We start from the raw sequence: 27743 nt of genomic DNA on the forward strand, positions 1-27743 counted from the left end.
TTAGTTTTATTAAACACTTCCAGAATAACCCACTTTCGATGAACAGTATTCGCTGTAACTCAAATACGCTCTTCCCATAAAACTAAGGAAGTGTGTCCTCATTCTTTGAAAGTATAACAAAAGTAGTTCCGACTCACGTGACGTACATGATGGTTCATATACACAAGATAGTAAAGATGAGCATTTAGACAGAACAGCTTCTCTCTTTCGTTTTAATAGAATGTGTTAAAAGACAGCACTGTAAAGTAAACGTGTCATTTACTTAGGAAACAACGTACACAAGGGTGTGTATGTATATATATTGCTTATTCTTCCTCCGTAACTCGAGTTGCACTAGGTTATGTTTCTTCCTCTGTGTTTGTTTGTAAGTCTGTCAGTAAGTACTCTCGAAAAAGACTTAATGAACTTCTTCGAAAATTTATCTACATTTAGATTATGGTCCATCTTAGAAGTGAATAGTTCTTGGAGGGTGAAGGTCACAGCAAGGTTACGAAAACTAAAATATCCTTATATGTCAACATGGGAACCAGTTTTTACACTACTTTTGTTCTATAACTCAGTCAAAAATGTTCATATTTTCAAGAAACCTGGTAGACGTATGTAGAATATTGTTCCTCAATGTCCTACCAAAAATGGTCTGTATCTGTTGATATAAACGGACATACGGACACATTTTTCTATTGTGTGTAAATCAGTGCTTCTAATATAACATGTACCACATCTGGTATATAAATATTTTCATTTAAGTTCACTATATTTCATCATTTAAAGTGTTTGGTAGAATATTACGCTGTACTTATTGAGGCACATAAAAAGTACATTTATAACAATACCAGATCAAAACATCTTCAAACTACTGAGTCATTTATGTATAAACTGCTGGTAGGATTCATATAATAAATTGCATTATGTCGATTTGTTTATTCCTAATAAAGTACTGTTAAAGATCAAACAAAACAATTGGAAGAAATCTATTGTTTCACATTTGAAATACACAGGAATATCCAGTAGTAATTAGTAGGATGATTAATTGCAATATTGACTATACTTTGGGTTACCTTTTTATATGTGCTTCACAAGTTTGTTTTTTTTACTCTATGTCCAAAAAAGTCATAGATTTATAAGCATTTATTGTAGTGAATAAAGAATCTAGATTAATTAGTTTAAAAAAAATATGTCATTTCATCTCTGAGGTTGTCACACATTTTGGCTTATTGTACAACATACAACTGTAAGTATTTGAATGTATTAAATATGTTACTATGTGATCATTATCCAATACGTTCATTTCCATCCCCATTTTCTTATTCTTTCCTGGAGCTTGGTATTCATCCCTACACAGCTTTTTTTACTTAGAGATGTTTTGTTTCCTTATACTTGTATCGTATACTATCATTAACTTTTGGTAAATTATATTATATTAAAATATTACTGGCTCTTCTGTTGCATGACCAGAGAACACAGTTTATAATTAAATGATGAAAAAACATCTCTCTTGTGTTTAAAATATACTTAATTAAGAATTAGCGTCATTCAAATACATCTTTCATAAAGAATGTTAGTTCAATTTTCCATAAGTATTTAACCTTTATTGGAGAAACAGAGTGTAGCTTTGTTATTAGACATCTTGTTTGTTAAATTCAGAGTAGCAGGACACGTGCATGTTAATAAGAAGAAAACCTCTATTTGCAGGCATCACTGGAATTAATGTTTTCTTATAACAAAGTCACGTAAAGCTATCTACTGAGCCCGCCAAGGGGAACCGAACCTCTAATTTTAGTGTTGTAAATCCGGAGACATACCTCTGTACCAACGGGGAACACTGGAATTAATACTTTAAACCGAATTTTATGCATGACGTATTACATTAGATAAGTCATGAAAAATAAATTACTTGTTTCAGCAGTTTTGTCTTAACAAAAAATCAAAAGAAATTTTGCATTTATTTTGCTACAGATTGGTTGTCACATTTTTGTTTATTGTTTAATAAGACACCCAATTAAAAACAAAACATTTATTCTGTTCCAAGTTTGAATCTTTATCATTATTTTACGTAAGGAGGACGAAGAATTGTTTGAATCCATACACTACATTTAAAGCACTTTTATAGATTACCCAACCAGATGCATTACTAGATGTATATGCTTTGTAATTAACCACTAAAACTATTTCAACATAGAATACGAACCATTAAAACTCATTAATAACAAAACAAAATATTTCGTTATGGACGTTTCGAATTTCTTTCAAATTTCACCACCAACGTTAAAACTTCAAAAAGTTAGTTCATATATTTTAACTACACAAATGATGTTAACTATTAAGTAAGAAGTTTTAGTATAACCAAAAGTTTAGGAAGAACAAGATTTAAATGGTGAGAATGTAGCTAACTTTACAATGAGACGTGCAGCAGAAATGTATTTGATAATAAATATAAATAAAACCGTGAACTGTCTCCATAATGTAAGTTTATTACCTCAATATTTCGCTATTACAGCTTCGTAAGGAGCTATCGATAGCCTACAAGTTCTCTAATCCAGTTTAAAGGATATTAAGGAGTCTTTGGAATTCGAAAAAAGAACAAGAGAAGTAAGGCTGAGGAAGTGGTTCGGTCACATGAAGAGAAAAAAACAAGCAATAAGGAAAACATTAGAGTTTCCACTGTCCGGCAAAAGAAGACGGAGATGTCCAATAAAGCATTGGAAAGACAGGATTAAAGGGGTTACGTAAGAGACATGAATTGCAGAAGACTTGGCAATGAATTGATATGAGTGGAATAGGGCCACACGTGATAAGGACGGCGTCCCATGCCAAACGGAAAAGCAGAAGAAGGAAATTAAATATGACACTGAAATTCGTAATATTGGCAAGGGTCGAACCCAGGGTGGGCTATGTTTAAACTGATCAGTAAAAATGAAGTGATTATATTTGAGAGGGAATTTAAAAAAACAAACAAACAACTTTTTCAATATTTGTCTGTTAAAGTTACCAATACATGTCATCATTGTTTGGGAATAATAATTATTTGAATTATTTCATCTAGTGGGATGTTAGTGAACTAAAAGCTGAATATCAAGACTAACACACTGTCTTGCATTAAGAAATTTTGACATTTCTTGATCAGAAGAAGAGAGACTTTAATAGTAAATTCATTATAACTTATTGAAATTAATGCAGGTACAATATAATTAACAAGTATGTAGGAATGAATACAATAGGACTGAGAAGTAAACCAGTAAACTATTTTTGTGTATTTTCGGTAAAACGGAGTTGCGGAGGTGTAAGATAGGCTATATAAAAGTTGTATCAGGCGAAGCTGTAGGACATATCTATACAAAAGTGGTTTACTGTTTCTCAAATATCTTGAAGTCCGTTGAAGATATTCCTGATGCTTGAAGGTAAGCTAAAGCTATTCATTATTGAGGTGTTTTAACTTTGTTCTATTATTTAAATTTCTCGATAATGACTGGTTTAAGCTCACTTTTAGTATCAAAGACAAGATTCAGAATTCAAAAAATATTTAAAATTTAAACTAATCTTCACCTCTGTGTCGTTCATAAATATTTTTTTGTGATAGCTCTAAAGTTACCTGTGCTAGTAAAAGTACACGTTACTTACAAATACAAGAAAAAGCGGATGTAAGCTAACTAATCTTGTATCAAGTTACACAGTGAGAGTAATAACCACTTCATTCTTCTGGAAAATTTTAAAATTCTTCATTTCGGACCAGAGATTACGAACTTTTTATTAAAGAAAGTTTTCCAAGTGTCTATGGCACACACTTTGGTAATTTAAGAACCATTTGATTGTTACAAAAGCGGGTTTTAAGGCTTGTGTTGAGGCTATTAACAAATTCAATGAGCCTAATCTTTACATAAATTACTAGGTTTATACCTAAATCTTTAATTCTCATCCCAAATTATTAACTCTTTCTAAACAAAGTCCCTACTTTTACGTCTCCATTTTACTGTCCAAGAAATGTTTCACCCATAATTTCGAAGTATTTTTCCTACTTGGTTCATGTTATTTTAAATTGACTGAAGCAGATGTTTGGATCACTCCTAGTTCCAGGTCACTTAAATCAAAGGTTTCTTGATCGCCAAATACTAAATAATATCAACTTTTTTTATGCTGTCACTAATCTTATCACTTGGAGATTCCCAAGGTATCTTTATATTATTAATATTATTATATTTAAAGATGAAGAAGTTTGTACTTATATTTAAGTTTTTCATTGTAATGTTTTCTCTTAACATTATTACTGGACATATGTTTGCCAAACGTTTTGTTTACATTCCGTTATTACCCTTTCAATATGTTCTTCGTAACTTTGTTTTGTTTACTCACATAAGTTCTCATATTGTTAAAGTATTCTGAACTAATTTTTTCAGGTTTTAGCAATGCTGTTTAAATCTGAAACAATGCCAAAATTTTAATAATTAAAAACATTTTTGATATTATCGTGTTTTTAAACTTTATTACAAAACTTTCTTTCTCAGTTGGAATATGATGTATTTTTATCGTCTTCGTAAAAGTATCAACCCTATAAGATATGTTTCTCATTAAACACATAGCTACACAATGGATTATCTGTTGTTGTGCTGACCAAGGGATATAGAACTCATTGTTTTAGTGTTATAACCCTTCAGATTTTCCCCTAAGCTAGTATAGGCTATATGACACGTCTAACATTTCTAAAGAACAGTTTGCATATATAAGAACGTTTGAATGCTTAAAATACCAACATGTTATTCTGAAACCATTATGTTTTTGTATCCAATAATATAGACGTTCTTTATCCAGTCTCTTAAGGGTTTTCGAGAAGGAGAGGAGTGTAAGATAATATTTGGATCACATTAATAAAAAATGTAGTGTAAGAATAAGATAAATCTAATTTCAGCTAAAAAGTATAAAGAAATACCATATTATTAAGTCTTGATTTTTTTCTACTCGTAGAATTAACACATTATTTAGTTCAAGCACCACGTATATATATTATAGTACTCATTTTTATTTTCTTTCATAGGGATACAGGAAACTATATAAGCTGGATGGACAAGTGTAGCTCTTTAAAAGTGATGGCGCTAATGTCACTCGTGATGCAAGGTACTTACTACTTTCATCTTTATTCAAATCTAGACATCACTCTCTGATGTTCAGGTTAGCCAGATATGGATATTAATTATGATATGATTCATCAATAAATAAGGCATGTAAACAATCTTTTAAAATGTTTTAAATACTTTAAAATGACAGAAAATTTTCCTTTTCTAATTTAAAAAAAAAAGCTCGCTAGCTTTTAATATGCTAACTGCAAAATGTATGATATAATTTTGTTGTGAAATTCGTAATGATTTCTTAAAACACATATATATTAAAAAGAATATTATCTTTCAGCAATCAGGTTCCTCTTAATATTTAAATAAGAAGTGAAAACATGTAATAATTAAATACGTTTCAAGATATTTTTCTACTTAATCTATTTTGATTTGTTTCCACATTCATCAATCCTAATATAAAAAGCATTGCCAAGAAGAACATCAAAAAATTTATTTGTATCCTAATCTTAGTCGATAAATATTTAAGCGAGTCAAGTTCTTCTTTCACTTGCTTTGCTGTCTGAGAAACATAAACATGCTAACAAATGTACTTAGCAATGCAGAGTTTAAAATGTAATGTTACTCCATATTCCACTATTTTGAGCTGTAGTACACGAATATTTCGTATGATGCAAAAGTATCTGTATTTCGCATGAAATTAAACTTCCTTTTCTTTTATTGTCGACTTTTTGTATTCTTCTATCGTCGCTCAATTGAGATCTTATTCGCGGCAGGAAGGAGCAAAACTGAAAAATCTCCCAAAATCAAACCATTAGCATTTGGAAAAGGGTACACCCAAGATTTCTTCAAAATTTCATCGAAGTTGGCTCAACTAGTTTCACACAACATGTTACCCCAGACAGATAGACAAACAGACAGTTTTGCTTTATATAAGAAAAACACACATATATTATAGAAAATGAGAAACTTTGTCAACTAGAAGTCCGAATTAATTAACATACCTCGTTTAAAAAGACGCATTCTGCAAGTACTGGAGTTAAACAATATGCTTTAAGTATCAAAATTAAAACTTAAGATTATAAATAGCTAAAATACAGTAAAACTTCGCTTAGCTAATGTTAACGTAGTATTATTGAGTATGTTAGTAACATAACACACGATTTAAATACACCTAATGAGGCTGTCACGAGCATAAATATATACGTAGTCCTTGCATTTTGCTTATTATAGATCTATAATTCTAACCATTTTAATTTTCATGGTGTTATATAGTAGTGTTAATAATACTGTAATGATTGTACGTAAATTTATATTTGGAAGTTTAATAATGGTTAATATATATCCCAATTTATGATGTGTGCCAACAAGATTCATACATACAATTTCTTTTTAATATGAAAATATTTTAATACACAGACAATAATAAATTTAAAATAGCGGTAATTACAAATAACGATCTATATACAAAAGTTTTACAAACTTACAAATAATATTGAGGCTTCTATCTGGTTTAGGACTTCCTTGATATATTAATGAGAATTCACGAAGGGTGAATTAATTTCGAGTTGATGTAGATACAATTCACTTAAATGGGGATCTGGCCGAGCGCGTAAGGCGTGCGACTCGTAATCCGAGGGTCGCGGGTTCGCGCCCGCGTCGCGCTAAACATGCTCGCCCTCCCAGCCGTGGGGGTGTATGGTGTTGCGGTCAATCCCACTATTCGTTGGTAAAAGAGTAGCCCAAGAGTTGGCGGTGGGTGGTGATGACTAGCTGCCTTCCCTCTAGTCTTACACTGCTAAATTAGGGACGGCTAGCACAGATAGCCCTCGAGGAGCTTTGTGCGAAATTCCAAAACAAACAAACAAACAAATCACACGTCGAGTTTCTCCACCGATGAAGCTATGTAATGTTTTCTCAAAAATGTTAATGTCAGACGTGAATCCATTGAAGTTAAATGGTTTGTATTGTTCAACATCTATAAATGTTTCTGGTCAAATATCTGAAGTTCGCGATTAATAAGCATTTATAACTGCCGAGGTTTATAGCATATCAGTTATAGTAAATCACTACGTACTGTCGCATGTCTTTTGGTGTGTCGCGTTCGTTATATTTATACGCATGAGGAAAGTTTCTAAAAAATTGTAGCCCGCACAACAATACTTATGATACACTAGTGTTTACGTACACACATATATTGTTGATTCTTATACTCTAGAATCTTCTACAACTTTAGAGAACGTGCAAGAATTTTGCCATACACATTTAATGGTATAAGTTATGCACATTTCTGAATATAAATTCAACTTAAAGAAACATCGATATTAAAATATATATATAATAGTAAATCCGTTACACTGGTCAGAATGTAAAAGCCAAACAAACCTCGTCAGAATCCTTTGGATAATTAATTTGATTAATTCTTACTGAATATTCCCGAACTACAGAATACTTATTGAATATTTTGGAACATTCGTGACTTAGACCTAGAAATCTATAAAGTGCCGAAACTTTCTGTAATGCAGATTGGAGGTCAGCGAACTTACTAGAATCGAGCATTTCAGAAAGGATGTGATGACATACACGTACAGAAGATTTTACAGTTTAGAAGTTTCTAGAGCTGTATGATAGTATATAAATGTTGCTAAGGTTGGTGTAAAGTTAGTATCTTCCGCAGAGACCTAACCGCCTGTCATTGTAAAATTATTGTTATTGTTATATAATAAACTTGTGAATAATTATTATTGTAAATTGGTTCTGTCTTGTTTGTTGGTTTCACGATCGATAATTTCTACTGTAACAACGACCATAATTTCAAGTACAAGCATAACAGAGAGTGGACATGCTTATCAACAGTTTAAAGATATTCAACGTCACAGTGAAGAGAAAATTGTTAAAATTATTTAAGTTAATCTAATGTTAATAAAAGCAAAATAAAATAAGCTATTATTATAAAGCAAAACAGACTAATAATAATTAAAATACAAGGGTCAAGTTTTTTTTTATGTTGTGAAAAGGTTATACTCATTGCGTTAATGTTATGTGTATCTAAATGGTATGTTCTGTTACATAAAATATCTGATGTTTCTGCGTTAAGGATGATGAATTATAGTTTCTAGTTGATTATAATTATAATTTCTAAAGTCATATTATCATGTCTCCTTTAATTCATAAATAATTTGGTTTTGTTGATTAAGCAATGAAAAAATATAATTCATATTCTTAATATTTGTCTTTCCGTTACATCTTTCGTATTTGTTCATTGAAGTGGATAAAACAGTCAAGTTCATTTTAAACATCTGTGTGAATGTATGCAAGATCATCAGTGAAAATCTTTAAGAGTTTCGAAGAAATTTGTTTACAGAATATAAATTGGTAGTATCGATAGAAAGTTGTTTTCTAATTTTGGTGTATAAATTTAGTTTTCTTAAGGAAAGAAGAAAGATTATAGTACTTCGTGTATAGATATTTTCAATTTGTTACCCCAAAAGATAATTTAATTTTCAGACTGGTTCCGTATTCCAGGCTTTGCTACCCAATGTTACATTTGCAGCTGGAGTCCAAATGATAGGAACAACCAGACAGATCGTTGCACAGACAACAATTTCAATGGGCAGAAAGTGTACAGTCATGAATGTGACCATGGTTGTGAGACATTTGTTCAGTGGGATTCCAATGGTAAAATTTGTTTGTTAATTTTCGTTCAAAGTTATTGGAGGTTTAAATTCGTAAACGTTCTTAATTTTTAACTAATAGACTAGCGAGAAGGAAACTGGTCCAAACCTCCCAATATTAACTCTTTGGATACTTTTTTCCGTTACATTATAACTTCCCCACGGTCGAATAGGCGACCATGTTCTGTGACGGAATTCGATTTCACAACTTGCATGTTCTGAGTCGAGAACACTAACCACCAGTCCATGACAGACTGCCAGATAGTTGATGAAGTACTTGTATTTTATTAGGAGGAAATGAATGTTTATATATAGAAATATTAATAGGAGGAAGAAATATTAGATTAATATATAGAAACTAAACTAACTAGCATTTTGGTACTTTATGAGCGTATAAGAGGCAATTTTTTTTTACAAAATCACCCAAAAGTCTTATTTGTTTGTTTTTTTATATAGAAATTTATTTTCCTTGTGAAATAAGAGAGTGTAAGTAAATGATACAGAAGGTGTTCACGATCTGCAGTAAAACCAAAAAGATGACTGCCTAGGTTTTACAACCCCTTCCTCAACCATCACTGTACAGTTTTTAATGTGGGAAAATTAAAAAAAACACACAGAAGCCAATTTTGTACGTTTTCTAGCATTTTCCATCCATACGTAAACGATGACTTCAAAAGATCAGTTTGAGCAACACAAGAATTTCTTTTCTGCATAAATCACATCTGTCCCTTATCAGCATAGTTCAACATTGGAACATTAACATTTCGCGATAGGCGTACTTTTATAATGATGAAAAAGGACAATTTACGTCAATAAACCGTGTAATGTAATCATCCCAGACTTGGAGGCATCATCTGCACTTGTAAGTCATCAAATTTCAACTCAGTTGATATTAAAAAGTTGGAGCTTTCAATCGATGTAGTTTCACGTCAGAGGCTGTTCAACTTAAGAGGAAAACTAAAGTAAACCATGTTATAATATGTCAATCACACTAGATCTGCCACATCACGCCCTTTCGCCAGTACTGATGTCTTATTCAATATGCAAGCTGTTGTAAATTGATTAACCTCTGCACACAGCATCTACTGTCAAACGTATTTACTGCAGTATTATGTATTTACAAGATTATTTCTAGTAACTTTAAAGGTCCAGAGAAAACTTCAAGACAGACAAATTTAGGCTTTATATCCACAATTTCACACTTTACACTTATAGTTTACGATTCAAAGCTGTCACTTTCATCCGTAATATAATTGCAAATAAGTGTTAATGGACTACTCAACCAAAAAAAATACAAAAATTTGAATTTCTAATTAATCCAGCTGGATAGATGACTAATGGTTTGTCTCTCATTCTGAATATAAATATCATTTTCAGATTATAAAGAGTGTGAATGACAAAGATCAAACCAGTAGTTGTACTTAATGTTCTGGTTTTCTATAAAAACGTTTAGTCCAAACTTTAATCAAAATTTATTTATTTTCTTGGTGTTTCGAACTATTTTTGCACTCTCATTTCTGTGATAATATAGGTTGTATAAGTACAAATTAGAGAATATATATATATATAAATAAAGCAACTCTATCAAAACACATACCAAACAAAGCATATAATGTAGTGGTTGAACATTTTCTTCTCTTCTAAATATTTTTCTGAGGTTTTGTTACACATATTTGGATACGTTCGCTTTTACTACAGTTCCCAGCTGGAAGCCATCATTTACTTCAGTGTTCTTGTTATATCGGCAGCACTCTTCTGAGGATGCAGAACCAGTGTAGTTTTAAAAACACAAGTCAAGATGTATGAACGCATAGTAACGAGAGTGTGATTAGACAAAACTTATCATTATACCATCGTTGCTATTCGGCAGTGGGGTCTGATATTGTTGTTTCTCGTATGTTTTGAGAGAATGATGTGACAGCACTGTTAATTTCTAAATAAAATAGTTAATTTCGGTTACATAATAACAATAATGTTTCTGTATTCTGGTTTTCACCTTCCTTTACATCGCCAAAGGTAATAAAAAATGAAACCATAGCATCAGAATACTTCCGTCCTACTCATATTTGTACCCAAAGCGATTGTTAATCTAAATATAAAATCAAGAACTCTCAGCCATTGTCAACGGAATCAGTAACTGTCTGGCGTCTGTTGCTGTAACTACTGTGGGTAGAAAACAGCCAGTACAATAAAGTGTTATTCTCGACTATTAAATACTGTAAATGAACCATTTCTATCTTTTCTATTGTTAATAATTAATTTTCCTTTTCATTTCCAATCAAACAACCGCTTATTAATTTATTGGTACAATATCATACAACTTTCGTTTTAAAAGTACGTAACTGTATGAATATTTATTACATACATAAAAATGCACCTTGTATTTAATTACCAGGTAAATTACAGATAAAGTTACTACATTTGAGTTTTATAACTGAATTTATATTGACCTGTTCATTCACTGATCTTTCTTAAAATAAGCTTTGTATTTAATAGATTTGTTTGTTTCACTCACACTAAAACGTTTCACGTCTCATGTCACGAAACAAAGAATGAGTGACGCATTAATGAAACTAATTTGAATGTTTTTTATACATTTTGGTGTCTAAAAGCTTTATTCATAAACCTAAAACAAGTTTGCTAGTTGTACTATTTTGTTGTCACAGCAAAGAAATATTTAAATCTTTTTAGCCCAAGTTTTAGATCACTGATTGGTTTCACGAATAAAAGTATGTTAAACGTTTAAGTTGCAGCAATAGATCTCGTTTTCTCTGTTCAAAAGTTTGCATTACTTGGGACTTCACTATCGTATGTTTGATACGTTAGAGTTTATACGGTATAAAACCATTCCTTTCAAACATTTTCTTATCTAATTAATTACTTTTCATTCTTAGGTAACCTGGAACATTGGAGAAGAAACTGTGTTTCTGGAGACATCCAAATAACAAAGAATTGCGAAGTTACAAATAAGATCGCCTGGAAGAGGAGAATATGTACTTGTAACCTGGACTATTGTAATAGAGAATCCAGATTATCAGGATCTTTAGCAATTATACTAACTTTAATGACACTGCAGAAAATAAGGCAATAAAGTCTCTATTTTAACGTGCCCTTCAACAGTGTCATGCATACTCTAATCATGATATGTGTTAATAGATACTTGGTAGATCACATGAAGAACACGCCCAACCCAGCTCATACAAAAGTATGAATTATAATTTATTTGTTGACTTTATCATGTTTTGTTGCTGCTTGTGTTTGTTTTATTAATTAGAATATTAAGTGTATTAATTGTTAAACTAGAGTCAGGTGTGTTACATCAGTATTATACATGGTTATAATTATAGTAGAAGAGAGAGAGGGTTTAAATATTTATTAAGTTTTTAAAAAGTTTCTGACATTTAAATCAAAATCCCACTGTTATTACCATAGAAAATTGATTTATTATTTATCGAAAATTTCATAAATAAAGGATTCATTTGAAAAACTCAGTTTCTCTCGGCATTATAAGTGAAATTTATATTTAATGAGTGTTCACTGCTCGGCTTAGAAGTTTAAAATTAACAGGTTTTTCATTCATTCATTTTTATGTTATTACGGTTTTTATCCAAGCACAAAACAAAGTGTATAAAACAATCTGTAGTAAGATTTCCTCAGAACAGAATATTGCGTTTTACCTTGGATCATTAAATTAGTGTTAGATAAGAGTTTCCATTGTTTGGCCATTAGGTACTATCACGAAATTAAGCTCTTGTAAAATTTGAGGCCGAAACACGTTGACAACTTTGACATAATAAAAATATACACATAGTCACAAGGGAATTTATATAGGCATCAACAAAATTCCCGACGTAAGCTGTGAGATCAGTAAGAAACACTAATAGAGCTACTAATCAATTCTCTTGAAAGTGGATGAGTTATCTGAAATCGGGTATAACAGGCTATGTAAACATTATATATAGTTGTTGAAACTGTTAGCAATTAATTCTTATCCACTTATTTAATTCAAAATGTTGCAACAACTTCGCACAGAATTGTTTTCAATCATTGGTGTTAGCGTGGATAGAAGTTTGTTTTAAAAAAAATAATTAAATAATTATATTAGAACATATTTCGTTTAATGCACTATGATTACCCAACTATTTCTTGCGAGATATTTTAGTAACTGTTTTCAAATATTATTAGTTATAAAAATTAAATGTATTACAGGTATTGCGTTCTTCTAGTATGGGATATGTTTGAAAATGTCAAAGTTTAGCTGTTCACAAGATTTGTCTTATGTATAATATGTCAACAAAAATATATGTTCTTTTTTTGAAATTTGTGTTGCACAAAAGTCTGTGCTAAAGGGTAAAGCATATCAATGGTAATAACATTTGAGAAACTATTACTTTCGTTTTATTTGTGCTATAAACATTAATATGGAATTATGACCAACATTAGCATACAACCTAAACTTATGTACAAACAGTTAATTAGCCACTCGACACATGCTTCTCCTACAAAGTAACTTCTATTTATAAATTTGAAATTTTGTGAAAATAAAGTCTTTCAAAAAACTAATGAAAAATGAATTTTGTATTATTTAAAAGGAAGAAATCTTTGCTATTCGTGCGAAGTTCCAATGTTTAGGTTCGTGTTTTAGCCTGGCTTTCTGTATCTCTTCTTAAATCACCTCAAACAATGATTTTCAGAGTTTGATTTTTATCACAGTGTGACAATTGTTTCCCGGTCATACATATTCACAAAATAAGAATTTATCCTTCACAAAAGGTATTTTCTCTTTTAAAAAGTTCCAGATAAGTAGCAGCATGCGGTAATATTACTAACATTTTGAAATATAATTGAAGTTGTGTAATAGGGTAGAAGAGCAACTAATAATAATATCCTGTGTCTTCAACGTTAAACCAAATGTATATCTCTTTACTTCGATAGTTCCAAGCTACTTTATTATTAAGAAGAATATAGTAGTGATGCTAAACTCTTTTTCTCCAAACCTGTAAAAATATATCATAAGTAACACCAAGTATTAATTTGTTTTCTACTAAAAGTATGTTGTTGCTTTTCATTTTTATAGCGTAACATTGATACGAATAATTTTACCAAAAGACTCTTATAAGTGTAACAAAAATATGTATACAACCATGGCCGACAATCGTAAGCAGCAGTTTATCTTTCTTACTGTCTTTCTGATTTCGAAACTGCTAGAATCTTTGAATTACGAAACTCAGATTTGATGGTTCATTATATTTTTACTGTTAAAGTTCACGAAGATATTCATTAACTTAACAGTCTAAAAGAATATCTTTAGCTATATCTTTCACTAATCATATCGTGGTATTAATAATAAAAGAATATGTAAGAAAAGCTTAGTTACTAACAATTTGACGAGTAAACGAAACTTCTGAATGTATAATGATGAAGAATACAACCAAAAAACTTACTGTAATCCTTGTTAATTTTTTCTATTTAACCAAACATAGTAAAGTATTGGACGCAAAACTTCAACAACAGACTTTAAAGTTTAAGTTTTAGATACGACCTTCACAGATAAGGATTATCAATTCTATGAAATTTCACTTACTAAATAAATGTTCTCTGGTTTAGATAATAATTCTACTTTTGTTTAGTTAAACATTGTTTTAATTCTTTATCATTAACAATATATAAAAAAATCACTCATTTATTTAATTTCAAGCTCATTTGCTGGTTTTTGCAATCCTTCTCTCCTCTTTGAGTTTCCAAATTTCCCTTTGAAATGTTTATCTTTGTAGAATATTCTCTTCAACATCCAAGTTATTATTTGCAATTACAGTTTGTTTTTTATGTATTGTAGAAATTCAATGAAAATTAAATATGTATTTCGAAATATTCCATGCATATATATTGTTATTCGTCACTATTATTGAAATGCTATTATTAGACTACATTTTTGCCTAAGGGATCTGTTCTAAATATTCGAGTCAGTTTATGTAGAAGAGATGATTAGATGATAAACTTGTATCTTTATCCAGGGTGTTTAACGGTGGAGCAAAACGACGAATGAAATAAATCTCAGGATATTTGCCATGAAAATAAGTACTTTTTCTGAACCATTTAAATAAAACTCACATTTAATTAAACTTCACTGGATATATATATTAAAATAAAGGTCTCAATTATATTCATGCTGTATTCTACGTTTTTTGTGTAAAAACTTTGATTCATACGCATTAACTTAAAAATAATTTCATAAACTGGTTTGCTTTTGAAATTCGTGTAAAACTACTCGAAGGGACTTTGGGTTGAATGTCCTTACTTTAGAAATGATAAACAATAAAATAGTCAATTAGTAAACTTCACCTACATTCAAACCTTGAGTTACCTTTTCCCGATAAACGGTACGATTGACCTTCATATTATGGCACCATCAGGCTGAAATGGGGAGTATGTTCAGTGGCAGGATTCGAATCTGCGATCCACAAATTTCAAGTAATATGATCTAACCACTAGACCATTCCTGGCCTTCGTAATTTTGAAAATTAGTTTGAAACCAACTATATATATATATATATATATATATATGTATGGTACTCTATGTAAGTTCAAAAGACAATGAAAAAGCTATTCCCTTTGAGAAAAACTATATAACAGCATGAAATAAATTTGGTTTTATTGAAACGAATGTACTCACGAAACGTCACTTTCCTTAAATAACCTCAAATATCCAACAATAAACTTATTTTGTATAGTAATGTCACTAGAAACAATTTGTTTCAGAATAAGAACATCAAGTACGACTTATTGTTTGCCATGAAAAATTATGATATTTCATTAACAAATACTATAATAATACTGTGTTTATACGAAACTATTAAAATCACTATGGATATTTCACAGGCAAATCTTTAAACCATGTTGTATAAAGGTGTGAAATATTACACTGGAATAACTGAAATTAGAGATATATATTAAACAACATAAACATGGTATTAGTGGTAGCAACTACCTTTAAATGAATAAACACTTGCTGAGAAAACAGAAACAAGCATAATGTTATATGTAATCATTAAAATATCATAGAGAAGGCTACAGTCATATGAAAATTTAGGACACCCTATGAAAGCCTGTGTATTTTTGTAACATTTTTGGATATATAGATATTTAATCTCAATTTCAACAATACTGAGAGATTATAGGAATATAACTAAACAATTAAAACTGAAGAAAAGACTTTTCAAGATCTTCTGTAAATGTAATTCTACAAAAAATGCATATTCTAACTGAGGAAAATGTTAGGACACCCTACCTCCTAATAGCTAGTGTTACCCCCCTTTGGCTGAAATAACTGCAGTGAGACGCTTCTTGTAGCCATCTACCAGTCCCTGACATCGGTCTGAAGAGTTTGTCTCGCTCCTCAATGCCGAATTTTGTCAGCTGTGAGATGATTGAGGGGTTTCTTGCATGTACAGCCCGTTTCAAGTCACCCACAGCATCTCAATGGGATTAAGATCTGGGCTTTATCTCGCCCATTCCAGGACTCTCCATTTCTTAGTTTTCAGCCAGTCATTGTGGATTTACTGGTATGTTTTGGGTCATTGTCGTGTTGCAGGGTCCAGTTCCGCTTCAGCTTTAATTTTCTTACAGATGGTCTCACATGATCCTCAAGCACCCTCTGATACACAGTAGAATTCATGGTGGATTCTATGATTGTGAGCTGACCAGGTCTGCTGCTGCAGCCCCAAACCATGACACTTCCACCTCCATGCTTCACAGTTGGTATGAGGTTCTTTTCCTGGAATGCTGTATTTGGTTTACACCAAACATGTTTTCTGTTCTGGTGTCCAAATAATTCAATTTTGGACTCTTCTGTCCAAAGAATATTATTCCAGAAGTTCTGATCTTTGTCTACATTTTCTCTGGCAAACTTCAGTCTAGCCTTGATGTTTCTCTTACAGAGCAAAGATTTCCTCCTTGCACACCTCCCATGCAAGCTAAACTTGTGCAGTCTCTTTCTGATTGTAGAGGCATGCACTTTCACATCAACAGTAGCCAGAGCCTGCTGTAGGTCCCGTGATGACATGTTAGGGTGTTTGGAGAACTTTTTTAGCATCTTGCGGTCTGCTCTCGGGGTGAACTTGCTTGGACGACCAGATCTTGGCATATTGACACTTGTTTTGAAAGCCCTTCACTTGTTGATTATTTTCCGGACAGTGGAATGGCTGATCTCAAAATCTTTTGGGATCTCTTTAAATTCCTTACCAGACTCATAAGCTGTTACAGTTTTCTTTCTGAAGGCCTCAGACAGCTTTTTTGCTCTCACCATGGTGCTCACTCTTACTTCAACAGTCAGGAGCGCACTAAACTAAATGTCTGAGGTTTAAATAGGACAAGCCTCATTCAAAATTCTGAGTAACGATCTTTTAATCATGTGCACCTGGTGTGATACACTTGTGTGTGAGTTGAGCCGTTTTAAGTGGGAATAAATGTGGGGGTGTTCTAACTTTTTCCTCAGTTAGAATATGCATTTTTGTTGAATTACATTTACAGTAGATCTTGAAAAGTCTTTTCTTCAGTTTTAATTGTTTAGTTATATTCCTATAATTTCTCAGTATTGTTGAAATTGAGATTAAATATCCAAAATTGAGATTATATATCCAAAAATGTTACAAAAATACACAGGCTTTTATAGGATGTTCTAACATTTTCATATGACTGTATATATATATACACTAATCTTTTACCGCGTTTTCGTGATTCATATTTTTATACGAAAACTGACAGTATTTATTTGTCGTAGGAAAACATTTACGGACGGACTTTTGAGGTTTATTGTCAAAGATAGCTTATAATTTATTCTGTTATTTTCATAGTTATAGTGTATGTTGGGTGTAGCTGTTGAAAGGTAGTTTTGGTTATTTCATAGTTTTTATTATCTAATAGAAACACTTTGGATGCTACTGGAAACGAAACTACAGTAAAAATATATTGTTATTTTTCACGCGTGCATTGTAAAGTGCATCTCAATATTCTTAACACTCTCACTTAATTTTAAGTTTTACACAAACTTACAATTACTGTCAATAATCTTACAGTTATTCTAAATGTTTTACAATTACTTTCAATCTATTATTATAATCGTCACTTTATCTGGTTTATTTATCCATTGGTGCCAGTCCAACATTATCTCTAAATCTTTCAAATACATTTCTAGCAAGTGGCTTTGTAAGAATATCAGCAGTCATACTGTTTGTGGGACAATATTCCAGTTTTACTGATTCGTTCTGCACACATTGGCGAATGAAGTGGTAACGAATATCACTGTGTTTTGTTCTTGCATGACCCACTGGATTCTGTGCCATGGCGATTGTTCCCTGATTACCTTCCATGATACAAACAGGGTCATCAACTTCGGAACCTATTTCTTGCAGTAGTCTTCTTAACCATACTGTTTCCTGTGCTGCAAGACTCAAGGCTATATACTCTATCTCTGAGGTAGACAAGGCCACCGTGGATTGCTTTTTGCTTATCCAACTTACAGCTGCTCCTGCTTGAATGAAGATATTTCCTGATGTGGACTTCATATTATCCAGGTCTCCAGCAAAATCTTAATCTGAGTAACCAGTAATGACGTATCCTGGTACCTTTTCAAACTTAAGACTAAGATCAGCTGTTCCTTTCAAGTAACGTAAGATTCTCTTTGCTGCTGTCAAATGTGCTGTGTTGGGCTGAGCACAATATTTCGATATTGCTCCCACTGCATATGCAATATCTAATATTGTTCCCATTGCAGCATACAGAAGGCAGCCTACCAACGACTGGTACAAACTGTGGTCAACCTGAGTGCTAACACCATCATCCTTTTGCAGTTTCACGTTTACATGTGATGGAGTTGCAACTGCCTTACACTCAGTCACTCCAAATTTCACTAGCATAGTTTGGATATACTGTCTTTAATTTAACCATACACAACCATTCCTTTCATCCTGAACAACACTGAGTCCAAGGATGTAATGGAGCTTTCCAAGGTCTTTTACGCGGAATTTTTCCTTCAGTGCTTCCTTTATAGTGATTATTTCATCATTACTATCAGCAACCAAAATAATATCATCCACATATACTGCAACTATTGCTAGATTTTCACCCTTCCGTATGTAAACACATGGATATGCTGAACTCTGAACAAATTCCAGTTCCATCATCTCTTCATGAAATGATTTGTTCTAACAGCGTGGTGACTGTTTTAATCCATACAATAATTTTTTTTTCAGTTTACACACAAGGTTTCCCTTCCCTGGAACAGCGTAGCCTTCTGGTTGTTCCATGTATATCTCTTCATCCAGATTTTCATTCATAAATGCAGTTATGACATTCATCTGGTGAATTTTCAAGTTGTTCTGCACAGCAAATGCAATCAAGGAGCGAATTGATGCATAGCGCACCACTGGGGAGAAGGTTTCCTCGTAATCCAGACCATAATTCTGCGAGTAACCTTTGGCCACCAGCCTACTCTTGAACCTCTCTACATTTCCAATATTTCCATACTTAACTTTGAATACCCACTCACAACCTATAGGTTTTCTTCCAACTGGTAATTCCACCAGATCACAGGTGTCATTTTCTTGTAAAGACTCAAATTCCAGATCTGTGACTTACTTCCACTCCTTTGCATTGTCACTTGACATTGCTTCACTTAATGTGCTTGGCTTTAACATACTGCATAAGTTTGCAGTGTGACAAACTGATTCATTTCCTGCTGCCATATCAGCATACTCATCATATCCACAGCAGATGGGGGGGGTTTCCTGTTTCTTGCTGGTCATTCAGCTTTGTCTTTAGCTTTAATTTCTGTTTCTTGGTCCACTACCTGTTCACTTGATGAGATATACTCATTTGTCACAGGCTCTTGACCAAATTCTGTTTCATTAAAGATAACATCTCGCCGTATGAAAATCTTCCTGGATTTTTCATCATAGGGTCGATACCCCTTAGTGCAGTTATCATATCTAATGAAACGTACCTTCATAGACTTCATGTCTAATTTTTGTCTTGACGCATCTGGCACATGAGCATATGCAAGACATCTGAACACTTTCATGTGTTCCACATCTGGTTTCTTCCCATACCATCTCTCATATGGTGTACTACCACTTTTTATTGCCAATGTGGATACTCTGTTACCCACATACGCTGAAGTAGCTACAGCTTCCGCCCAGTACATTCTTGGTAACTTAACATGTGACAGTATGCTTCTTGCTGATTCCACAAGAGTTTTGTTCCTTCTCTCAGCAACATTATTTTTTTGTTCTGGACAATATGCTACTGACATCTCATGATGAATGCCTCTTGACTTCAAATATTGCAGGAACTCATTTGACGTATATTCTCCGCCATTATCTGTGCGGGGGGGGGGGGTTATGCACTCTCCAGATTCATTTGAGTACAACTTCTCAAATTCCATGAATTTCTCAAAGACTTCTGGCTTCTGTTTCAAGAAATACACTCTGCAGCATTTTGAGTAATCATCAATAAATGTAACAAAGTACTTGCTACCTCCAATAGATGGAAATTGCATAGGACCACAGACATCACTGTTTACCGGTTGCAGTCTTCCATTTGGTCTGATTTCTCCCATTGACTTAAATGGCTTCCTGTGCATTTTACCTTCAGTGTATCCCTCACAGAAACTGGCTTCATCAGACTTTTGGAATTTGATTCCACTTACATTTCCACTCCTGACAAGCTTCTGTAACTGTGAAACACTGACATGCTCTAGTCGTTGATGCCATGTATCCAAGCCATTCATGCTGCTGTTTGAGGCTACTGAGGCATTCTCAATAACACTGGCCTTACAGTCCAGTTGGTATAGACCATCATTCTTTCTTGTACCCATGCCATGGAGTTCTCCTGATTTACCTCGAATGTAACAGCGATTAACTCCAAACTGCACAATATTTCCTTTTACAGTAGCAGCTTCTACTGAAAATAGATTGCTAGTTAATTTTGGTACATGAAGGACACTTTGCATTGTGACATTCTTTGAATTACTGACTTTAAATGTCATTTCTAGTTTACAGTTTCCAACTCCAAGAGCTTCAACAATCATTCCATCACGAATCCTAACTTGCTGAGGTGTGCTAAACTTGTGATAATTTGATATGTTCCTCTGGTGTGTCATATGCCTCGACACACTAGATTCCACCAACCATTCCCCATTTCCTATTCCTTTATCCTGGTTTGTTACAAAGGCAACATCATTGTTTCTATCAGTATAATCTTCCGCCACATTAATAAACACATTCTTAGCTTTGTGGACCATTTCCTTCAGTGTTGGACAATTGCGTTTTATATGTCCCTCTCTGCCACACTTGTAACACTTGAAGCTATTACCCCTTTTCTTTGTTTCTTGTGTTCCATGTGGTTTGAAGTTGCTGCGAGTGGCTAATGCAGTTGATGATGTTTCATTCGATGCAGTCCTTTTCTTCTTTTGTTCTTCATTAATCAGTGCCTGTTGCACAAATTCTACTGAGATATCACCAATTTTGGTTTCCAGGGCTGTTACAATTGTATCATAGCTAGCTGGCAGACTACCAAGTAAGGTAACAATCTGATCTTCTTCTGCTATTTCTGCCCCAACCGCAGGAAGCTGATCTGTTAATTCTTTCATTTGTTTCAAATGTTCCTGGACCGTCATGCTTTCTTTCATCTCACATCGAAAATACTTCTTTTTCAGGAATAGCTTATTAGCTAGTGTGTTCCTATCAAAGTGAGCACGCAGTGCATTCCATGTTTCCTTAGGAGTTGTGCATGAGGTGACAAGATAGAGTTGTGCACCTTGAATATTCAGAACAATTGTTGAAAATGTTATTTCCCTTTTCCTGTTGAAATCTGCCCTTGTTTGATCATTGGCTGTCTCTGCCAATACCTCTGTTTCAGTGACACGGCCCTATAGGCCTTTTCCTCTCAATAAATGTTCCATTTGGAATTTCCATGTGGCCCAATTATTTTCTCCCAACTTATCAATTGATATTTTATCTTCCATTGTAAAACTATTTCAACCACAACTGTAATATTCCTTTCTTTAATTTAGATCTATTTCTCTCTTTATATGACTTGAGAAAATAGAGTGTCAATCAATATTTTACTTACAGTTTATCTTGGTATTTCACAATAGCTTCCAGACAAGGAAACGAATCACCCAGTACTTTTGATAGTTTAGACTTAATCAAGGTGATTAGTATTTATGAAATAGATTTGTAACTGTAAAAAGTATGTATTAGTCATTTACGTACATTTCGCAAATATTGTATTAAAGATAGCAGACTGATACGTCCTGATATTTTTTACTTTATTAACAAGTAAGAATTCTGAAACGAGCAATAGAAAATGTCTCAATTTATGAGAAACGTATAATAGTAAAAATAAGCTTTACAATGTATTTTCAAGACTTCTGGTATGAGTATTAAAACTGATTAATGTTAAGAATATTGAGATAAGTGCTGCCACCTGTAGTTAGGTTATTTTTTTTTATACATGTGTACTCAGTGAATAAACACATATCAACAAGTTTTGGGCCCAGGAATGCTCTAATAGTGCTTAAACAGATAAAACTGTTTTAAAATTGTTAGTACAAGTAATCCAGGAGAGTATTTCATAAATACTAATAACCTTGATTAAGTCTAAACATAGTTTTAATCGGATTAAACAAAATAACCTAATCAAGCTCATAAGTAACTTTCTGTTTCTTACTCCAAAATAGTTTACTATTTCTAGATACTATTTTATTTTCTATTAATAAAACATAAAATGTATTAGTTCGTTATTGCATTCAGTTTTAGTAATCAAATACTGTGGTTTACATAAAGCTAATGTAACTGTTCAGAAAGCAAAATTTTCAAATTTGTATTTGCGAATCAAACGACTTGTTTCTTAACACTAAGACAAAGAGGGTTTGCTCATTGCTAAATAATGTTCCACTTTTATGTTTCACTTCATGTTGCCATAAGAGAGAATTAATTTTACCTCCAGTTATAAATTACTTTACATATATGGTACAAGGTTAACTTGTGATCTCAGACTAGCTTAGGAGTATTTATAAATCTATCACAAATCCTAGTTATTTCTATAGATGATTTTGAAATGGCAGTTTTTACTGCTGTGTAAACTTCTGTTGTAATAGACAATGGTCAATTTTTGGTGTATCACGGATTTTCTATTTAGCAGTACAGAATAAAAAAATTGTAAATAGAAAGTGAATGATTTTAATAAACAAAGAAGTGTTTATTCTGAAACTATTTTTGAAAAACATCTTACGCAAATCCGTGGATATATCCTGCCCATTTTAAAACCTATTTTAAGACTAATACTTCTTTCATCTTAAAATAGAATTCCCAAGGGAAACATGTTAATTTGCTATTTAAAAGTTTATCATCTTTGACGTTAAAAAAATGTATGCTTATTCCACTACTTGAGGTGAATGTCCTCAAGTGTAAGATAATACATATTAATCAGATCAGAAAATGTATCAAACACAACTCACCACGTACTGTTTGTTGAAGCTGATAATTCTATTATCATTATTGTTTTTTTTTTTAATTTCGCGCAAATCTACACGAGAGCAATGTGCGCTAACCGTCCCTAATTTAGCATTGTAAGGGAGGGCAGCTAGTCGTCACCACCCACCGCCAACTCTTGGGCTACTCTTTTACCAAAGAATAGTGTGACTGACCCTCACATTATAACGTCCGCACGGCTGAAATGGTGAGCATGTCTGATGTCACGGGGATTCAAACCCGCCTCCCTCAAAAAACAAGCAAACGATTACTTAGCAAACTAAGTTTCAGTAAGGCACTAAGATGTTTCAATCACTTTGTTACTCAATTTAAGTATGTGGCACTAGGCTGTTTCACGTTTAGAAACCTAACCATGAATTTTCCACTAAAAGTATTTAATCAATTTTTTACCTAGATTTAAGCATGACGCTAAACTACTGCAAACTGTTGGAGAATCAAGCAGTAAACTAGACACCAGATTCAAAGAACAAAAAAAAAAAAAGACACCTTCACACGTTTTTGAACACGGCAAATCAAATAAACACAATGTAACCATAGAAAACACCCAAATACTAAGTAGGAGAAAGATATAAACAAACGCAAAATTAAAGAAGCCCTATTTTTGGAACAACTAACAACTAATTTGGAAAACCAAAATTAAACCAATATAAAGCAACATGTTTATGCCTATACTAATTAATAATCTAACATCTAACTGCAGCGCCCCCTACAATCCCAGACATGTTTACACTCTCGTCCCTAAGACACGTGATCGGAAACGATCTGTTGTAAACTCTCTCTTTGTTAACCTGAAAATGACCTAAGAAGGTCGTAACGTTGTTCTATACTTTATTTTAGTAAAAGTTTTAACACCCACACCAGCCATCTTGAGATACGTTTTTACTTTAATTGGGTTTCTCGTCATCGCGAATTCCTAACAGTTATATGTGTTTCTTACCAATATCCAAAATTAACCATAACATGACGTTCACACTTCTCTGATGATCGAACCCTGAAACTAAGTTTCACGCTTTCTTTCATTTTGCAATGCAATTCATTCATTCGGTAATAATAATAATAATCAACATAGTATTTAAGGAGTTCATTAGGCTTCCTATATAAAAATATTAAGACACAGAAACCCATAACGCAATAAGCTGTATGTTCCAACGATTTGTAAAGACCTTTCACACTAATCAAAGAATTGAAACTTTACTAACGTGTACACATTCAAGATTTCTCATCAATTCAGTTTAAATCTTATTTGTACTAGAATTTTGCGAGCTATGTATTTTTAAATACAAAATATCCCATAATTTTTATTGAAATAAAAAAGTTTATAAGACTGTTCTAAATATGCATTAAAACAAGATAACAGGCTATTTTTCTCACAATCTGAAACTAATATAGTACCTAGAGTGTCGGAAAGCAATACAAAGGGTCCGAAATCCGAGAAGTGATACTCCACACTTTCAGCTTTTGGGGTGTTATAAGAATGATAATTCTTTATTTATTCAATTCAAAGAGCTGGGAAAAACATTTGGGGTGGTGCTACTGGTTAGTTTCCTTCAGTTATCCAAAATAAATAACATTATTCCAGGATTTTTAGGCCATATCCACCTAAGGCATTACATTACTCCGGTTGCAAATTCCGGTTTTAATAGTAGGTCTATCATTCGTTAAAACAACAGAATGTTACCTTAATTTGCTAACTATTATTCAAGACAAGCATCGGAAAATGCATTGACAAACCCAGAAAATTATTATTTATAAACAATTTGTTCAATTTATGTCAATTTTCTGATATTTTTTAGTATAAATTACAGCATTTTTTCAACATTAAATCAATTATATTAAGATATTTTATACCAATAATTAATTCTTAACCATGTTTAATTTCTCACACGTCATAGAAAAACATCATCGCTGAAATGGTCATTATAAGCTGCTTAATCTATAACAGAGGTGGGCAACTTATTTTCTTAGTGGCCACAACTGTGGCTAAAGAAAACAACGTTGGCCACACTATTAAAAAAAGAAAGAAAGATGTTAGTTTAATCAAAATAATTGCATTTCAATTGATTATATTTTTCGTCAACACGTTAGCTCTGTCTCTAAATTTATGTCAGTAAGCCGAGATCTGTATCTAGACTTGAGAAAATCTAGCGTAGGAAATATTGACTCACACACCCATGTGGGTCCAAACATGGAAAGTAATTTTGAAATTGCTATCTTTAAATTTGGAAGACTCTCATTTATCAGAATAGTGAGCCACATCTCTCTGATAGAACATTTTTATTTACCATTTATGTGTTCTACACTTTGCAGTGTAAGCATCTCGTCTTCAAATCCACACTTATCCAAAGACAAGAAAGATGTAACTTCTTTACTGAAATTCCCTAAGTCAACTTGAAATGGATCATTCAAAAATTCAAATATCAGTTTCAAATTTTTAAATTCGGAGAAACGTGATTCAAGTTTTTGAGATAGATTTTTGATCCAGTTTACAAAGAGATCATCATAAGCATCAGAGAAATTACAGTCCTTATTATTTTATAGAAAATTATTCAACTTTGCAAAATGTGTCAACTCATTTTTTTGTAACTGTTCACAAGGAGATTTAGCTTTAATTGAAGCTTCGTATTCAAATTATTCAAGTGAGCCATCATATCGCAAATCACACTGCCATGAAAAAGTTTCGATTTCAAGGAAATTTTCAATCTTACCTTTTCAACAAGATACTCTTTTATTTGTGAAAATAAGCAAGTAAATCGTTCCAAGACTTTTCCTCTAATTAACCATCTTACATTTTCAAAATCAGTGAGATCATCAAAAGTACAGTCACTGCGTTTCTTCACAGACTCAACAAACTGTCGATGGATGAGAGAGCTTCCACTTCTAATATAATTCACAATTTTTACAACAATATCCATCAAACTTTTATATTCATCACTTTTAGATATCTGAGCACATAAATTTTCCTGATGCAAAATTCAATGGAAAGATGGTCGCGTGGACTTTACATTATTTTCAATTAAATGCTGCTTCAAAAGAGAAACAAATCCTAATTTCGCTCCAGTCATAGCGGGAGCACCGTCTGTTGTGATAGAAACCAGTTTTTTTTTAATCCAGGTTGGATTTTTTGATATTTCAAGAAATTTTTAAAAGACGTTTTTTTTCACATGTTTGATCTCGTTATTCACAAACCCCAAACATTTCGTCCCTCATTTGAAGATCTGAAGTTACATATCGAACCCACAATATTAACTATACAGTGTCACTAACATCTGTTGAGTCATCTAGTGCTAAAGAAACATATAAAATAGTCTTTTAGTTGTTCAAGCAACTGATTTTCTATGTCTTTCGCTAACTCTAGCATCCTGCAGACAATTGTTCTTCGACTTAATTGCAAATTATTTACCTTTTTGACGAATATCGTCTTTCATTTATGAAGCATAATTCTTCGAGATAGTTTCACTGACCACAATCAATATTGCTTTTACTAGTTCAACATCAGAAAATAATTTCTTTTTTGAGCTAGAATCCAAACTACTTTATAGTTAGCTGACATAACTAGTTCTATCGATGATAAAAATCTTTTTTGTCCTCCCTTTTGTTAATGAAGTTGTGCTTTCAGACGGCTAATTTCATTCATACAATTTTTGCTATAAACTGGAAATTTTACTTCAAATTCCTTATGAAAATTGTTAAAGTGTTGTTTAAGGTTGTGTAGTTTATTACTCCTTTAAACTTTCTTACACAAAAGACACACTGGCTTGTTATTTGCTTTAATCATTGCAAATTTCAACTCCCAACTTCCATTAAATTCTTGTTTCACATTTTTCTAGTCATGCGCCATTCTCTTTGCGGCAGTAATGCCAGAATCAATTAAATTGTCTTTATTTTCTGAGTGTTCACCATTATCTGGATTCTTTCGTTTTCGAATTATCCAATTATCTATATTATGGGATTGAAAACAAAATATATTCAAACACTTGAAAGTTGCACAATAAAAATATGTTTGCAAGCGCATGCAAAACAACACATACTCTATAACAAACATCTAAACCAGGATGAAGTTACAAAATGGGCGGAGTGTGTGGCAGTGATGAAGCGCGCTACATTAGCGATGACGTGAGGCAGTGCAGTTGCTGATTACCAAATTTGCGATAAAAAATAAATGATGGAAAAAGTTGATTCCTAAACTCGAGCTGGTCACAACTGTGCTGTCCACTGGTTACATGTGTCAGTGGCTATGGAGTTGCCCACCTCTTGTCTATAATATCAACCATTATTTACACTAGGCAATATCTTCTTTAGTTAATTAATAACATCTCTTTAAGAATAATAAATTGCTAACAATTAGTTACCAAAACCCTATAATAAGGTACAGTTGATGTAATATTAAGACTAGGTTTGTAATTGACTAAGTTATTAAAAACTTTTAATAGGAAAGTAAAAAATGTACAACTCCTGATTTC

The 27743-nt window shown here is 32.5% G+C and overlaps 1 protein-coding gene across 2 annotated transcripts in view; it reads left to right on the plus strand.

Moving 5' to 3' along the window:
* Positions 1–14894, plus strand: part of LOC143253033 (uncharacterized) — a 39554-nt gene extending 24660 nt beyond the window's left edge. Inside the window, exons 2-4 of one of the 2 annotated variants that reach the window (XM_076506121.1) lie at positions 5027–5106; positions 8565–8735; positions 11626–14894. In XM_076506121.1, coding sequence (XP_076362236.1) covers positions 5052–5106; positions 8565–8735; positions 11626–11822 — 423 coding nt within the window. In that variant the 5' untranslated portion in view covers positions 5027–5051 and the 3' untranslated portion in view covers positions 11823–14894. The remainder of the gene's footprint in view (positions 1–5026; positions 5107–8564; positions 8736–11625) is intronic. The other variant, XM_076506122.1, reaches the window with a different exon arrangement.
* Positions 14895–27743: the final 12849 nt, after the last annotated feature.

This window comes from Tachypleus tridentatus, chromosome 6 (genome assembly GCF_004210375.1).
Source record: "Tachypleus tridentatus isolate NWPU-2018 chromosome 6, ASM421037v1, whole genome shotgun sequence".
Taxonomy (NCBI): Eukaryota; Metazoa; Arthropoda; class Merostomata; order Xiphosura; family Limulidae; genus Tachypleus; species Tachypleus tridentatus.